At 39.7% G+C, this 16673-nt stretch overlaps 1 protein-coding gene across 1 annotated transcript in view; it reads left to right on the top strand.

Moving 5' to 3' along the window:
* Nucleotides 1-16673, top strand: part of LOC134534400 (sodium-dependent nutrient amino acid transporter 1-like) — a 241445-nt gene that overhangs the window by 197489 nt on the left and 27283 nt on the right. The window contains exon 13 of the mRNA XM_063372865.1: nt 16486-16585. Within this exon, the coding sequence (XP_063228935.1) occupies nt 16486-16585 (100 nt within the window). The remainder of the gene's footprint in view (nt 1-16485; nt 16586-16673) is intronic.

The following is a 16673-nucleotide window of genomic DNA, read 5'->3' as shown; positions in this document are numbered from 1 at the left end:
ATTGCACCCCGCATGAATGCATCCAGGGTGTTCCCTGTGTCCATGCAGGTTTTACCTGGTCCCAACCTATCTCTAGTTATAGTCTAGATTTATGAGTGAGGGGAGTTAGTCATGGCGCCAATTGCTGCCATGGCTGGCCAATCCCCTCCTAGCACACGATGCAAGCGACCTTCTCCCTGCTAATCCCAGCATGACTAGGCGTATAGGCTTTGGCCTGAGACGCACCTATGTCCCTCCCCTAACCCGGACCCCTTCCGAATACACTTATTTTTAGTTAGGTTAGGAAGAAAAATTGGGGCCCTCAGTCCTCATCTTACCGCGGTGCAGTGCGGATCGGCTCTCTTCAGAAAGTTTTGTAAGAATTAATTACAGTTCCAATGTTAACTCTACCGTGGAGGGAGCAGACCCTGATGACAGCGATGGCGAAGGCAGCAGAGACCTCGATAGCAGCGATGCTGACAGCAACGCAGATCTCGATGGCATCCGTAACACCAGCTGCAAAGAATAAATCAACAGCTGATGTTTCATCAGTTGAAGTTTTGCCAGGAAACTCGAAAACTTCAATGGACGATGAACATTCATCGCACCAGGACAAATACTGTGATGCATCATTCAGTACAACTTCAAATGCTCGTCGGTATGAAATAAGTGGATGTCTAATTAGTGTACAAAGAATACTGTTTCAGTGCAGCAAATACAATAACCTAACTGGTTGACTAGATGGTTTAAAACAGCATTACGAAATCTGTACTGTGCCTGTTAAGTGAAAGCAAGAACCCATTTGCAAATACTGTGGTAGAACCTTTATGCTATAGCACAGCATGCTAGAAGACATGAAAACTTGAACCGCCAATTGAACAATGTCACTATGCTAAATGTGTCATGTCATATACTAACATCACTAACATCTTGGGTAGTCCTTTCCACATACTGAAAACATATAATTATCTTTCTAGGTGTATCTCTCAGTTCCTCTTTGTGGAAGAGTGAAGATATACTCTCCTTAAAGTTACTAAACAGTGTTAATCCTTACTCGGACTTAAGACCTGATATGATCAACACCTCGATCGCATCTTTACCATCTTTAAAGGAGAACTCAATGAAACCTGTACCATCAGCAATTGTTGGTTCGTTAGCCCAGTCTGACCACATAAATCCACAGCGAAGTCAACTTCTTCATCAACGTCGCGGACTCTGACTGCAGCAACATCGACAACAACGCAGATCCTGATGCCCACGTCTCCAGAAATTTCGATGGCAGCGATGCTCACAACTTCATAGAACTCAATAGAAGTTGTACCATCGTCACCGACAGCACTTTAGGATACTTTAATGTGTGCAATGTTTTCAGCGGCAGTGAAAGTCAAGGAAGCAATAACTGACGGTTTTACATCACCCAACTGTTCGTACTGTAACAGCATTATAAACTTGAAAATTCGCGATTAATTAATATATTATTGTAATAATAACTCTGAAAGCATTAAACAGTTGTAGTAGTCAGTATATATGCTACGGAAGATTGAAAAGACACATCAGTAATTGTGACAGGCTGGTTGTACATTCATCAGAATTAAACTGTTTATTCTGAGGCAAGACGTTTCTGCACATGTTAAGTGCGAGACTTTTGGTTATCATCCAGAGGTTAAGTACGAATCCATGCCATGTACACATCAACTCATAAAAAAATTTTTTTTAATAGACTACACACAACATAAAAACTTACCTCGCACAAACCCTTGAATGTAATGTCAGCTTCCGTTTATTCGCATCTGCAATCTCTCAGCTTCGAGCTTCATCAGTCGGAAAATTTAAAATAAAGAAATGCTGCAGCTGCGCAGTTTTTACAATTAGGTGCATAACAAGACGCCATTTCAATAGGTAAAAAAAACTGTCAGCCGTTATCTGCTTCCACTCCGCTTCACAATCCTTGCAACACAAGTAAGAGAAAAGGAGAAACTGATACTGGAACATTTTTCTTCCATTCGCCAGACTAAAAACATTCGAAACGATAACAAGAAAATGGGATTATCTTCGTTTACTAAACATCAGTGTAATATTACACATTTAATGTACATCTCATATGCTTAAATTATCTACCTAAGGTAATAGGAAAAAAAAATTGGACTGCCACATCTGGTAAACGTATAATATTTTTTATTGTTTTACTTTTATTACCACGATTTTGTAAGGAAGGTGTGAAATTATAACTACTTTACGCATGAAAGTTATATGACTTAATAAACAAATCTCCTATGGAAATATTCCCTAGGAAAAACATGCTTAAAACAAAAGTAGTTTAGAGACTGTAGTTCCGAGAGACATTTCCATTGTGCGTGTGCGAGCAAGCTGGACTCTTAAAACATACGATCTATTGTGAGGTCACTGCTATAGCCATTAGTGATTAGTAAATGTAAATTTTATACTTGACCTTCAATGCACATTACATTTTCTACCTATGGTAATTAGGAAAATAGTATCCTTCTACAACGAAAACCGAATGAAATTATCTGAGTAATGTATTATTTTTTTCTGCTGTACTATAGGGAATAAAGTGCTTAAAACTGAAGTAGATGGAAATAGCCCATTCTGGGACAGGCGCAGGATCCAGGATCCGGCGGTCATCTTGGATGACGTCATCTAATCCGTATGCTAATCCATGCGCTAATCTATGCCAATCCGTATGCCAATTCGTATGCCAATCTATGCTAATCTGTATGCCAATCTATGCTATTCCATATGCCAATCTATGCTAATTCTTATGTTAACTCATGCTAATCCATGCTAATCCATCCGCCATTTTTTATTTCTAGAAATTTCCACCAACTTCGAATCGTGACGTCACCGTTGCACTTTTCGTCACGGCCGCCATCTTGGAATCGAATTTTTTTTTTCGAAATTCGATGTAATCATCAGCCGCCATCTTGTTTCGTCTGCTGGTGGCCGCCATCTTGTTTTCGTTTGCTGGTGGCCGCCATCTTGTTTTCGTCTGCTGGAGGCAGCCATCTTGTGACGTCACATAGTTCTGTTGGTCGCCACCAGATAGCAGCAGGGATTATTTTATTTTTTTCTTTAACTAAAATATTTTCAGTGCCGAGGCTGGGATTCGATCCATGGGACGTGAAAATGTCCAGGATGTCGTGGTTACGAGGCGGACGCCTTGACCACTAGACCATGAGACCAGTTGGGATATAGTGGAATAAATAATCTATATATGCTACGTACTGACGGCAAGTTTATGATAAATGGGGGGGAGGGTGTTTTTGCCTTCCTTAATGCATACCTAAGGCGCCACATTTGAAATTAAAATTATTATACAGCCGCCATCTTTAATTCCAGCACAGACTACCAGATGGCGCTAAATTCAAAAATTAGTTGCCAGAGGCGCCGCCATCTTGGTTCTCAAGTTGGCTGGTAGATGTCGCTAGTATCGCGCGCCAAATTCAAAAATTAGTTGTCAGAGGCGCCGCCATCTTGGTTCTCAAGTTGGCTGGTAGATGTCGCTAGTATCGCCATATTTTAGTTCATATAATCGATAACAGATTACGCCACCATCGCCATCTTTAGTTCCTAGTGTTTCTACCAGAGTGTGCCACCGTCGCCATCTTTAATTCTTAAAGTTACTGCCGTATGGCGCAAAGTTTGAATTTAAAAAACCTACAAGTGTTATGCAATGTGTAACCAGTCGAGACAAGTCGGTAGCCTGTATTCACCAAGTTCTCTGTTGCCGTCACTGCCATCCGGGTATCTGACGAGTCCTAATTAATATACTCGTACACATCCTCCTCTATGACCTCTACAAACAAACTGACCGTACCTACTCCAAAATGACATATATATTACACCCACATGCAAACATTTGATAACCATCAAGAATGCCAACATACAAAAATAAATTAACCATTGCTGAAACAAATTTCCCAACATTAATTACAATAAAAAAAGTCCGGTAAGATACTGTATTTTGTCTATAATTTTATAAATGATGATAGAGTATTAATAAAATATTGGTGTTGTGTAGAGTCTCTCTCTTCTTCTCGTAGTGGCGGAAGACATCTCGAAGGTAGTGTTAGAATTTATGTATTAAAGCAATCACTCTAGCTGAGGAGGTTAATAACTTATAGTTACAACTTTTTAAAAATACTCTGAATTTAAAACTTTTTTTAATAAGAGAAACCATTAAATGGTTTTTTGAAATTAAAGCAAACAACATAAATGTTAAACACATATTTATTTAAATGTTATTACAAACAGCAAGGGATAAGAAAAATCACTGATTTAAAAGAATTAAATAATGAGTAATAAAAGTACATAATATTCTCACACTGCACATCATAGTGACAAAGTCAACATAACCTATTTACATAAACCAGAGACCCAATACCTAAATATTAAGCATAACTACAAGTTACATATTGTATAATATACTCTGAAATACATATTAAAGAGAAAATTGATATAAATAATATTATACTTTGCTTAATAGTCCAGAAGTAATGAACGTACAGCTACACGAGCAATCTCAACAGTTCTTTCATCACTAGTGTTTTCTGTGGAACATACTTGAGTGGTGTCTTCACTGATCGGACCTAGATGACTGAGATCTCGGGTTCGACTCTTGCGAGATGTAGGAAGGCGAAGCTGACGCCTGCGTTTATGCTGGACTGCTACTGATGTAGTAGGTGCTGGCGTAGTGGGACTTATCTGGGTACAGCTAGATGATGTCTGGACTGACGAAGTCTGACCACATGCAGATGCTGGCGGTGACTGAATAGCTGGTTGGTTGAATGCATGTGCGAAAACCTCCTCAGGCGTTGCAAGAAGAACTGTATCGTCTCTCATCATATTCACACTACAATGTCCATAGCCCAGACAGTTGATAACTTCTAGAGGTGTATCTTGAGGTTCTGGGTTTAAAACCTGTTTCACGTGAAACACAGCGTCACAACTCTCCGAAAAATGTTTCAAAACACCGTCGATCCACTCACTATAATCAACAGTGCATAGCCCAGGTGTTACACTGGAGTATATCCTGTTCGGTTGAAAGTTAGACATCTTGGTTAACTACTTCTGCTGTGGGTCCTTACACCACCACAGTTTCAGCTCGACTGCCATCGCACGAGTCGAGGGTCGTATCACTTGGATACAACATTCCAACACGGTGATCAACCATCCAAGCCCTAAGCATGCTCGCATTGTGTCTTGAGATCGAACCTAGACATTTATTATTGCACGTGTACAATTTATTTAATTCTTTCAATGATGGACACTCATATTCTGCTTGTACATCTAATATTAGCACATGTTGCTTACAATAGTTAGTTAGCCACCGTTTCTGCTCTATTCCTACAACCAATACAGGTCCGCTCAGATGACTTGCCAATATGTTGGGTATTGAAGCATAAGGAAAGAGTCCGTGTTCCCACTGTAAACCATGAAAATTTCTAGTGAGCCAGACATTTGTTTTTTGATGCTTCCTGGTGAGATATCGCCATTCAAATGGAGGTTGAAAGTTACATGTTATTACATTTCCTTCTTCATCTGCAATGCTAAGTTCCTTGATAATAAATCCATACTGACTAGAGAAGCCTTGGAGGTTTACACATTTCGTCATGGAGGTCGAGACGAGACTAAGCCGGTAATGTACTGCCAGGTCTTAGATAATGGACGACACAATCTACCTTGTTGCAGGATGTCTCGATTATGTCCGGAGCCTCCTCGTCACAATCACTGGTCCAGTGATGACCGAATTTGCAGACCTCTAGTTGAAGTAACCATCCTCGGTGACGTAGTGCACACGGCGGAATCCTGGCGTTACTTCCGCGTACTTTGCAGTTGGATCGAACAGCATTTGCTTGAATTTGTAGCAGCAGCTCTATACCCACACGACTATGTGTTGACTGCTGTGTCTAGGGTGTTGACCTCAATTTATACCGCTAGGACCCCCCTCCAGTCCAGTCACATGTACCGTTGCTTCCGTTGTTGTCCCCCCGCCTTGCTGGCGGCCTCCAACATTCGAACTTGGTGATAAACCATCCAAGCCCTAAGCATGCTCGCATTGTGTCTTGAGATCGGACCTGGACATCCAAGTTACATAGAGTATAATATACTCTGAAATACATAATAAAGAGAAAATTGATATAAATAACATTATACTTTGCTTAATAGTTCCAGAAGTAATGAACGCACTGCTTGACCAGTGACAGGTGTAACTAAATATTAAATATATTTTATATTTAATTTTCCATTACCTTTCGTGGAATTTATTAATCATTCACTCTACGAAAAACAACTCAAGACAATATACCTGACCATCGAATTAAATACAGTACCGCTATGCCTTACATGAAAGTCTAGTTATTCGATAATCTGAATAACCTATAAATCGTTCATGTACAAAGCCACACATTCAGGCCAATTGTGTATGGACCATGAGACCGAGTCATGACAATATTAGACGTATAGGCTAGAAATTTCAGAACCACAGGACCTTCTTCGTCTTTAGAAAATTACAGTCATTTAGACCATCATGAAATTTTAATACATACTAAAGGACCAAGCGACCTTGAAAAATATTTTTAGTAACACCAAGAGGTTTTTAACTAGTAAATATTCAGTCACTACATATTTTACTACGCGCAATCAACAAAAAGGAAGCACCATCAACGAAAAGGCAGCACAATCAAAAAAGGCAGCACAATCAAAAAAGGCAGCACATTTGTAAACACCATCAACAAAAAGGAAGCACCATCAACGTAAAGGCAGCACATTTTGGAAGCACAATCAATAAAGAGAGCAGATTTGGAAGCACAATCAATAAAAAGGAAGCACTTTTGGAAACACCATCAACAAAAAGGAAGCACATTTTGGAAGCACCATCAACATAAAGGCAGCACATTTTGGAAGCACAATCAATAAAGGCAACACATTTGGAAGCACCATCAACAAAAAGGAAGCACATTTTGGAAGCACCATCAAAAAGGCAGCACATTTTGGAAGCACAATCAAAAAAGGCAGCACATTTTGGAAGCACAATCATAAAAGGCAGCATATTTGGAAGCACCATCAACAAAAGAAGGAAGCACATTTTGGAAGCACCATCAAAAAGGCAGCACATTTTGGAAGCACAATCAAAAAACGCAAAACATTTGGAAGCACCATCAACAAAAGAAGGAAGCACATTTTGGAAGCACCATCAAAAAGGCAGCACATTTTGGAAGCACAATCAAAAAAGGCAGCACATTTGGAAGCACCATCAACAAAAGAAGGAAGCACATTTTGGAAGCACCATCAAAAAAGCAGCACATTTTGGAAGCACAATCAAAAAAGGCAGCACATTTTGGAAGCACCATCAAAAAGGCAGCACATTTGGTAACACAAGTTACGAGAACTAAGTCTTAGTTAGAAATCAGAATGCAAGAAATAAAAACATTAAATTTTTACTTTTCATATTTAATTTATTTCTTAAGATTATACAAATAGAAGTAAAATAAGCCATTATTGTATGTAGCCAGCTTTCCTCAGTTCTTCGAGTATGAAGGATATTTCTTTTATGCACGAATAGTTTCCTGCACAAAGCGAGCCATGTAGAAGTCTTAGCTGGTCAACCAATAAGTTTGGATCTTTCCACGATGTGTAATCAATCTCTTCTACCACCATCTCACTTGCTTGTTTATTATAAATACTTTTAATATCACAATCGTCCCAGTGATCATAATAAGCGTTATCAGATTTATTTATTATAACACGTCGTTTCCATCGTTTCGGTCTCAGGACACCGTTACATTCTTCGATCTTGTCAGCTTTAGGTGCTTCATCACAGTCTATGCTTTTGTCAACAGCCTCAGAGTCACTGTTACAATCACTGTAGAAGACATCCTCTTCACCCAGATTACCATATGAATTCGATATCGATGATGTCGAAGTGCCATTATCGTCTTCATGCTTCCTTTTTAGGAGTCCATCATTTTTACAAAGTAAGAAAGATCTACATGAATTCGGCTGGAGTGTATTCTCACTTTTCACGTTAAGGATTCTTCCATTGTCTTCATTCTTCCATAAATCATCATCATCCTTCAATTTAAGTTCTTCGTCAAGATCGGAAGAGCCACGAACATAATCTCTCTCAAGACAAGGAAAATTATTGTCGTAATGCAGATCACTATTCCTTAGTCTAGTAGATCCATCGTTGTACTCTGGCTTGTACGCAGGCTTAACGTTACAAGTTCTATCATGTCTTTTTAAGCTCTCTCTCCGCGTAAACGACTTGTTACATCGAACGCAACTTATCATATTGCGTAGTGGATTTTTAACACAGTCATTCTTCTGGTGTTGTCTTCCATTCTTTCTCAAGATAAATTCTTTGCTGCAAAACTTACACCTGTGTCCTTTCGATACAGCGACAGACACCGAATCAGGATTCATATTAGTTACTGTGACTAATGTTAGATACAAACAGACAGTTTTCCAATTGGAACCATTACTTAAATAGAATTTTTTTAAATATTTCTTAAGCGAGAGTTAAGTTATCTCATGCAAAGGTACTTGTTGTAAGTAGTTCTGCTATTCAACAACAGATGACACCACGTATTGCTTGCAGGTAAATAATATTTCTTTCTTTCATGCGGGATGCAGGATTCTCACTAACGATCGCAATAGAGGGATGGCATCGCTAGACTCCAAGGAGAAGGTAGTTTGTTCTTCCAGTTAGTGTTTCTCAGATTTCTCAGGGTATATATTATTATTTGACTGAATAATGATTTTTTTCTTTTAAATTCCACCTAATAAAAATAAAGTAGAAGCACTCAGAGAAAACCATCAGGGATGATGTCGTTTATAAACATCATAAATTACCAATTTTTTTTTAAAAAAGTCCAAATTTAATCCTGCTTATGCAAATGAGTTCTAGCACAAGCCTGCTTCTGAACTCTTTGCTTAAGAAATATGAGAGTTCTAGCACAAGCCCGCTTGTGAACTCTTTGCTTAAGCAACATGAGAGTTCTAGCACAAGCCCGCTTGTGAACTCTTTGCTTAAGCAACATGAGAGTTCTAGCACAAGCGGGCTTGTGCTAGAACTCTTTTGCTTAAGCAGGATTAAATTTGGACTTTTTTTAAAAAAAATTGGTAATTTATGATGTTTATAAACGACATGATCCCTGATGGTTTTCTCTGAGTGCTTCTACTTTATTTTTATTAGGTGGAATTTAAAAGAAAAAAATCATTATTCAGTCAAATAATAATATATACCCTGAGAAATCTGAGAAACACTAACTGGAAGAACAAACTACCTTCTCCTTGGAGTCTAGCGATGCCATCCCTCTATTGCGATCGTTGATGAGAATCCTGCATCCCGCATGAAAGAAAGAAATATTATTTACCTGCAAGCAATTCGTGGTGTCATCTGTTGTTGAAAAGCAGAACTACTTACAACAAGTACCTTTGCATGAGATAACTTAACTCTCGCTTAAGAAATGTTTAAAAAAATTCTATTTAAGTAATGGTTCCAATTGGAAAACTGTCTGTTTGTATCTAACATTAGTCACAGTAACTAATATGAATCCTGATTCGGTCTCTGTTGCTGTATCGAAAGGACACAGGTGTAAGTTTTGCAGCAAAGAATTTATCTTGAGAAAGAATGGAAGACAACACCAGAAGAATGACTGTGTTAAAAATCCACTACGCAATATGATAAGTTGCGTTCGATGTAACAAGTCGTTTACGCGGAGAGAGAGCTTAAAAAGACATGATAGAACTTGTAACGTTAAGCCTGCGTACAAGCCAGAGTACAACGATGGATCTACTAGACTAAGGAATAGTGATCTGCATTACGACAATAATTTTCCTTAACTTGAGAGAGATTATGTTCGTGGCTCTTCCGATCTCGACGAAGAACTTAAATTGAAGGATGATGAGTGAATGATTAATAAATTCCACGAAAGGTAATGGAAAATTAAATATAAAACATATTTAATATTTAGTTACACCTGTCACTGGTCAAGCAGTGCGTTCATTACTTCTGGAACTATTAAGCAAAGTATAATGTTATTTATATCAATTTTCTCTTTATTATGAATTTAGAGTATATTATACTCTATGTAACTTGGATGTCCAGGTCCGATCTCAAGACACAATGCGAGTATGCTTAGGGCTTGGATGGTTTATCACCTCGTTCGAATGTTGGAGGCCGCCAGCAAGGCGGGGGGACAACAACGGAAGCAACGGTACATGTGACTGGACTGGAGGGGGGTCCTAGCGGTATAAATTGAGATCAACACCCTAGACACAGCAGTCAACACATAGTCGTGTGGGTATAGAGCTGCTGCTACAAATTCAAGCAAATGCTGTTCGATCCAACAGCAAAGTACGCGGAAGTAACGCCAGGATTCCGCCGTGTGCACTACGTCACCGAGGATGGTTACTTCAACTAGAGGTCTGCAAATTCGGTCATCACTGGACCAGTGATTGTGACGAGGAGGCTCCGGACATAATCGAGACATCCTGCAACAAGGTAGATTGTGTCGTCCATTATCTAAGACCTGGCAGTACATTACCGGCTTAGTTTCGTCTCGACCTCCATGACGAAATGCGTAAACCTCCAAGGCTTCTCTAGTCAGTATGGATTTATTATCAAGGAACTTAGCATTGCAGATGAAGAAGGAAATGTAATAACATGTAACTTTCAACCTCCATTTGAATGGCATAACTCACCAGGAAGCATCAAAAAACAAATGTCTGGCTCACTAGAAATTTTCATGGTTTACAGTGGGAACACGGACTCTTTCCTTATGCTTCAATACCCAACATATTGGCAAGTCATCTGAGCGGACCTGTATTGGTTGTAGGAATAGAGCAGAAACGGTGGCTAACTAACTATTGTAAGCAACATGTGCCAATATTAGATGTACAAGCAGAATATGAGTGTCCATCATTGAAAGAATTAAATAAATTGTACACGTGCAATAATAAATGTCTAGGTTCGATCTCAAGACACAATGCGAGCATGCTTAGGGCTTGGATGGTTGATCACCGTGTTGGAATGTTGTATCCAAGTGATACGACCCTCGACTCGTGCGATGGCATTCGAGCTTTAACTGTGGTGGTGTAAGGACCTACAGCAGAAGTAGTTAACCAAGATGTCTAACTTTCAACCGAACAGGATATACTCCAGTGTAACACCTGGGCTATGCACTGTTGATTATAGTGAGTGGATCGACGGTGTTTTGAAACATTTTTCGGAGAGTTGTGACGCTGTGTTTCACGTGAAACAGGTTTTAAACCCAGGACCTCAAGATACACCTCTAGAAGTTATCAACTGTCTGGGCTATGGACATTGTAGTGTGAATATGATGAGAGACGATACAGTTCTCCCTACAACGCCTGAAGAGGTTTTCGCACATGCATTCAACCAACCAGCTATTCAGTCACCGCCAGCATCTGCATGTGGTCAGACTTCGTCAGTCCAGACATCATCTAGCTGTACCCAGATAAGTCCCACTACGCCAGCACCTACTACATCAGTAGCAGTCCAGCATAAACGCAGGCGTCAGCTTCGCCTTCCTACATCTCGCAAGAGTCGAACCGGAGATCTCAGTCATCTAGGTCCGATCAGTGAAGACACCACTCAAGTATGTTCCACAGAAAACACTAGTGATGAAAGAACTGTTGAGATTGCTCGTGTAGCTGTACGTTCATTACTTCTGGAACTATTGAGCAAAGTATAATATTATTTATATCAATTTTCTCTTTAATATGTATTTCAGAGTATATTATACCCTATGTAACTTGTAGTTATGCTTAATATTTAGGTATTGGGTCTCTGGTTTATCTAAATAGGTTATGTTGACTTTGTCACTATGATGTGCAGTGTGAGAATATTATGTACTTTTATTACTCATTATTTAATTCTTTTAAATCAGTGATTTTTCTTATCCCTTGCTGTTTGTAATAAGATTTAAATAAATATGTGTTTAACATTTATGTTGTTTGCTTTAATTTCAAAAAACCATTTAATGGTTTCTCTTATTAAAAAAAGTTTTAAATTCAGAGTATTTTTAAAAAGTTGTAACTATAAGTTACTAACCTCCTCAGCTAGAGTGATTGCTTTAATACATAAATTCTAACACTACCTTCGAGATGTCTTCCGCCACTACGAGATGAAGAGAGAGACTCTACACAATACCAATATTTTATTAATACTCTTATCATCATTTATAAAATTATAGACAAAATACAGTATCTTACCGGACTTTTTTTATTGTAATTAATGTTGGGAAATTTGTTTCAGCGATGGTTAATTTATTTTTGTATGTTAGCATTCTTGATGGTTATCAAATGTTTGCATGTGGGTGTAATATATATGTCATTTTGGAGTAGGTACGGTCAGTTTGTTTGTAGAGGTCATAGAGGTAGGATGTGTACGAGTATATTAATTAGGACTCGTCAATTACCCGGATGGCAGTGACGGCAACAGAGAACTTGGTGAATACAGTCTACCGACTTGTCTCGACTGGTTACACATTGCATAACACTTGTAGGTTTTTTAAATTCAAACTTGGCGCCATCCGGCGACAATGCCTTGAATTAAAGACGGCCGACAGTGGCGCCATCTGGTAGCGACTTTATGAATTAAAGATGGCGGCAACGGAGAACTTGGTGAATACAGGCTACCGACTTGTCTCGTCTTGTCCCCCCGACTTGTCTCGACTGTCTAGACTCGTTCCCGACTTGTCTCGACTGACTACATAACACATTAGCCATCTGGCAGTAACTTTAAGAATTAAAGATGGCGATGGTGGCGCGCTCCTGCGGTAACATTAAGAATTAAAGATGGCGATGGTGGCACACTCTGGTAGCAACACTAGGAGCTAAAGATGGCGACGGTGGTGCCATCTACCAGCCAACTTGAGAACCAAGATGGCGGCGCCTCTGACAACTAATTTTTAATTTGGCCCGCGATACTATGGACATCTACCAGCCAACTTGAGAACCAAGATGGCGGCGCCTCTGGCAACTAATTTTTGAATTTGGCGCGCGATACTAGCGACATCTAGCAGCTAACTTGAGAACCAAGATGGTGGCGCCTCTGGCAACTAATTTTTGAATTTGGCGCGCGATACTAGCGACATCTACCAGCCAACTTGAGAACCAAGATGACGGTGCCTCTGACAACTAATTTTTTAATTTGGCGTGCGATACTAGCGACATCTACCAGCCAACTTGAGAACCAAGATGGCGGCGCCTCTGGCAACTAATTTTTGAATTTAGCGCCATCTGGTAGTCTGTGCTGGAATTAAAGATGGCGGCTGTATAATAATTTTAATTTCAAATGTGGCGCCTTAGGTATGCATTAAGGAAGGCAAAAACACCCTCCCCCCATTTATTATAAACTTGGCGTCAGTACGTAGCATATATAGATTATTTATTCCACTATATCCCAACTGGTCTCGTGGTCTAGTGGTCAAGGCGTCCGCCTCGTAACCACGACATCCTGGACATTTTCATGTCCCATGGATCGAATCCCAGCCTCGGCACTGAAAATATTTTAGTTAAAGAAAATATAAAATAATCCCTGCTGCTATCTGGCGGCGACCAACAGAACTATATGACTTCACAATATGGCTGCCTCCAGCAGACGAAAACAAGATGGCGGCCACCAGCAGACGAAAACAAGATGGCGGCCACCAGCAGACGAAAAAAGTTGGCGGCTGATAATTACATCGAGTTTCGAAAAGTTGAAGTTCAAAAAAAAATTATATTCCAAGATGGCGGCCGTGACGAAAAGTGCCCCGGTGACGTCACGATTCGAAGTTGGTGGAAATTTCTAGAAATACAAAATGGCGGATGGATTAGCATGGATTAACATATGGATTAGCATAGATTGGCATATGGTTTAGCATAGATTGGCATACAGATTAGCATAGATTGGCATACATATTGGCATAGATTGGCATTCGGATTAGCATAGATTGGCATTGATTAGCATAGTTTGGCATGGATTAGCATAGATTAGCATACGGATTAGCATGGATTAGCATACGGATTAGATGACGTCATCCAAGATGGCCGCCGGATCCTGGATCCGGCGCCTGTCCCAGAATCGGCTATTTCCATCTACTAACTGAACCATAGGCTGGTATGGTACTTTAGAAAAAACATCTACAATTTTCGAGTATTTTGGTTTTTTGGTTACTGTACAGTTTAGTTCACCGTGGCGTACAGCTGTGCTGGCCAGAAGCAAGCATTCTTTCTGCGCAAGACGATATATTGTGCTAGATTATACCTATTCTTTAGAAAACTATGACTATTGGGTGAAGACAATTGGGAAATTTATATTACTTCCCATTCTCTGTATGCCGCGAGTAGCCGATACCTGCCGCCGGATGAAGCCACGCATCGGCCAAGACAGCTGCAAGCTCGATGTCTTGTGCACTTAAGCGCTCCATACACTACAGGATATGCTCGCCGACTTGGTTCGGCGAGCATTTCCGCTAGTGTATGGAGCGCTTTAGTTCACTAGCGTTCCGTTCATAGCAGCACTTAGTAAGTGCCGTATTTACTGTAAAAAATACGAACATGTATTTATCGCCAATGCTTATACCTAATCACATATTTTATGTATGACGACTTTATCAGCAGTTTTATAATCTGAAAACAATGAACGAAATTTTGTTATTGAAAAATCGTATCCAAACACTGATTAACATATTGTAACGGTGTGAAAAAAAAAATAGATGAAATGAAATGATAAAACGGTGATGAAATGTGGGTGTGTGAAAATGATAATGAAATGTGATGAAATGAAATTAATGAAATGGAGTGATACGAGATGAGATGACTGCGTCTTATTCTAACTCACAAAACGACAATAAATACACTATCAAAGCCTCCACCACTCTGAGATTGCGTGATAACATCACCAGGCATCAGGGAAGCCTGCACTAAAAAAAATACCAAGGGACGTAAACTAGAGCTGTACCGGGGATCTTTCAGAACTGTGGATTACAAGGAAAGCCTCTAATTAAAAGACACCTCAAATATCTGACAAAGAACCTTTATAACAAATTACTTGATAAACTTAGACGATAGCCTGGGAAAGGAAATTAAGATTAAAATAAGAACTTAAAACTGCAAGTTGAGGACTACATTTATGTTTATTCAAAATAAAGGCTTTCAACGAATCTTTTAAAATCTTTCACAGTCTTTCGCACAAACGTCCGACAAATGTTCTCACGTAGGATGGACTGATTAACTGAGGCCTGCTAGCCCCTTAACTTTGATTTCTAAAGCGATTACTGGCAAATGAATTTACAATTAAAGTTACAATCTGAAATGCAATTTTAAGTCAGGCCTCTAGCCATTACTCCTAAAAATGAACCAGTATACTTAAATGTAAAATTAACGGTAGAATAACTAGAGTCACGGCGGTCACAACTACCAACTTACAGATAAAAAGTCTACAACTACATGATAAAAATGAAGATTACTTAACTGGAAAATCTACATTTTGGTGACCAGTTCGAGGGTCCTCCTCCCTCGCCACCAGTCACGTCCTTCCCGCTCGAGCTCCCGTCGACGACCCCCCAAAACTCCTCACTCCCGTCCGTACAGGACGTAGCCCCCACGCGAAGGAGGACGCGCTACGCCAGCAACTCCCGCTTCCGCCACTCCCCGCGCCTACCAACATTCCCGCGGGCGCAGCAGAAGCGAGCCTGGCCAGCGCCACCGTATGCCCCGCGCCTGGCAACCAGCGGTCGCAACGCCGACCAGGCTGCGCCCGCAGCACGCCCCGATCACGTGATAGCCGCGTGAAGCGCAGCGGACAATGCCCTGCGCATCCCACTCCCGGGTGGCCACTACCTGAACGCAACAGCCCTAACACAAAATTTAACAAACCATCCCAAATTACTGCCAAAACCTTCTATCTAACTGAAGTGAAAAATCTAAAACGTGAAATAAAACAACCACGAAAAAACGCGCCGTGACAATATTAAAATACTTGTCCAAAAAAACTGGTCTTAATAAATAGAATTTTCCTATTTGAAGCATCGATACAAATTAAAAATATAAATTGTTTCAAATTTTCACCATTTTTTAGTTTTTATAAATAATGAACCAATAGTTTTATCTGTGAAATCATTCCATAAATATGCGAATTAAATTAATTTTTAGTAAAACAGTTAATAAGTTTACCTAAAGGAACATTTACATGACTTTTACAAGATTATCAACAAATATCAGCGGAAATAAAACGAAGCTCACGCCCATTCATCCCCTTAATAGGTTTTTAATTGGTCCTTTGTGTGGGCCAGAATACCCTTGCTCTCCCTACTGTCCAAGATGGTGGTCGGTTTCACGTTTAGCGCATGTTTCTAAAATCTCATTTTTATACTGTGGTGTTATTTTATACTTCCTCTTTTTGGTTATTGCTTCGCAGTACAGCAACAAAAAAATAATAAATTGATCAGGTTTTATTTTGTTTGTATCCGACAGGAGTACTTGCAGTTGATACACATGCTGGACTATTACGTTGTTGGCAGAATGGTGCTGGCTTCCACGGTCCTCGAGCTGATAGGCTTTGCGTGGATATACGGTGAGTTTGTATCTGCTTAATATTTTATCTGCTTATATTGTATGTAATACAAAATTTACTCAAACAGTATGTAAGTTGTATTTACAAG

The sequence above is a fragment of the Bacillus rossius genome, chromosome 7, assembly GCF_032445375.1.
Source record: "Bacillus rossius redtenbacheri isolate Brsri chromosome 7, Brsri_v3, whole genome shotgun sequence".
Lineage (NCBI taxonomy): Eukaryota > Metazoa > Arthropoda > Insecta > Phasmatodea > Bacillidae > Bacillus > Bacillus rossius.
The sequence above is the reverse complement of the archived record's forward strand: the minus strand, read 5'-3'. Positions and strand labels throughout refer to the sequence as shown.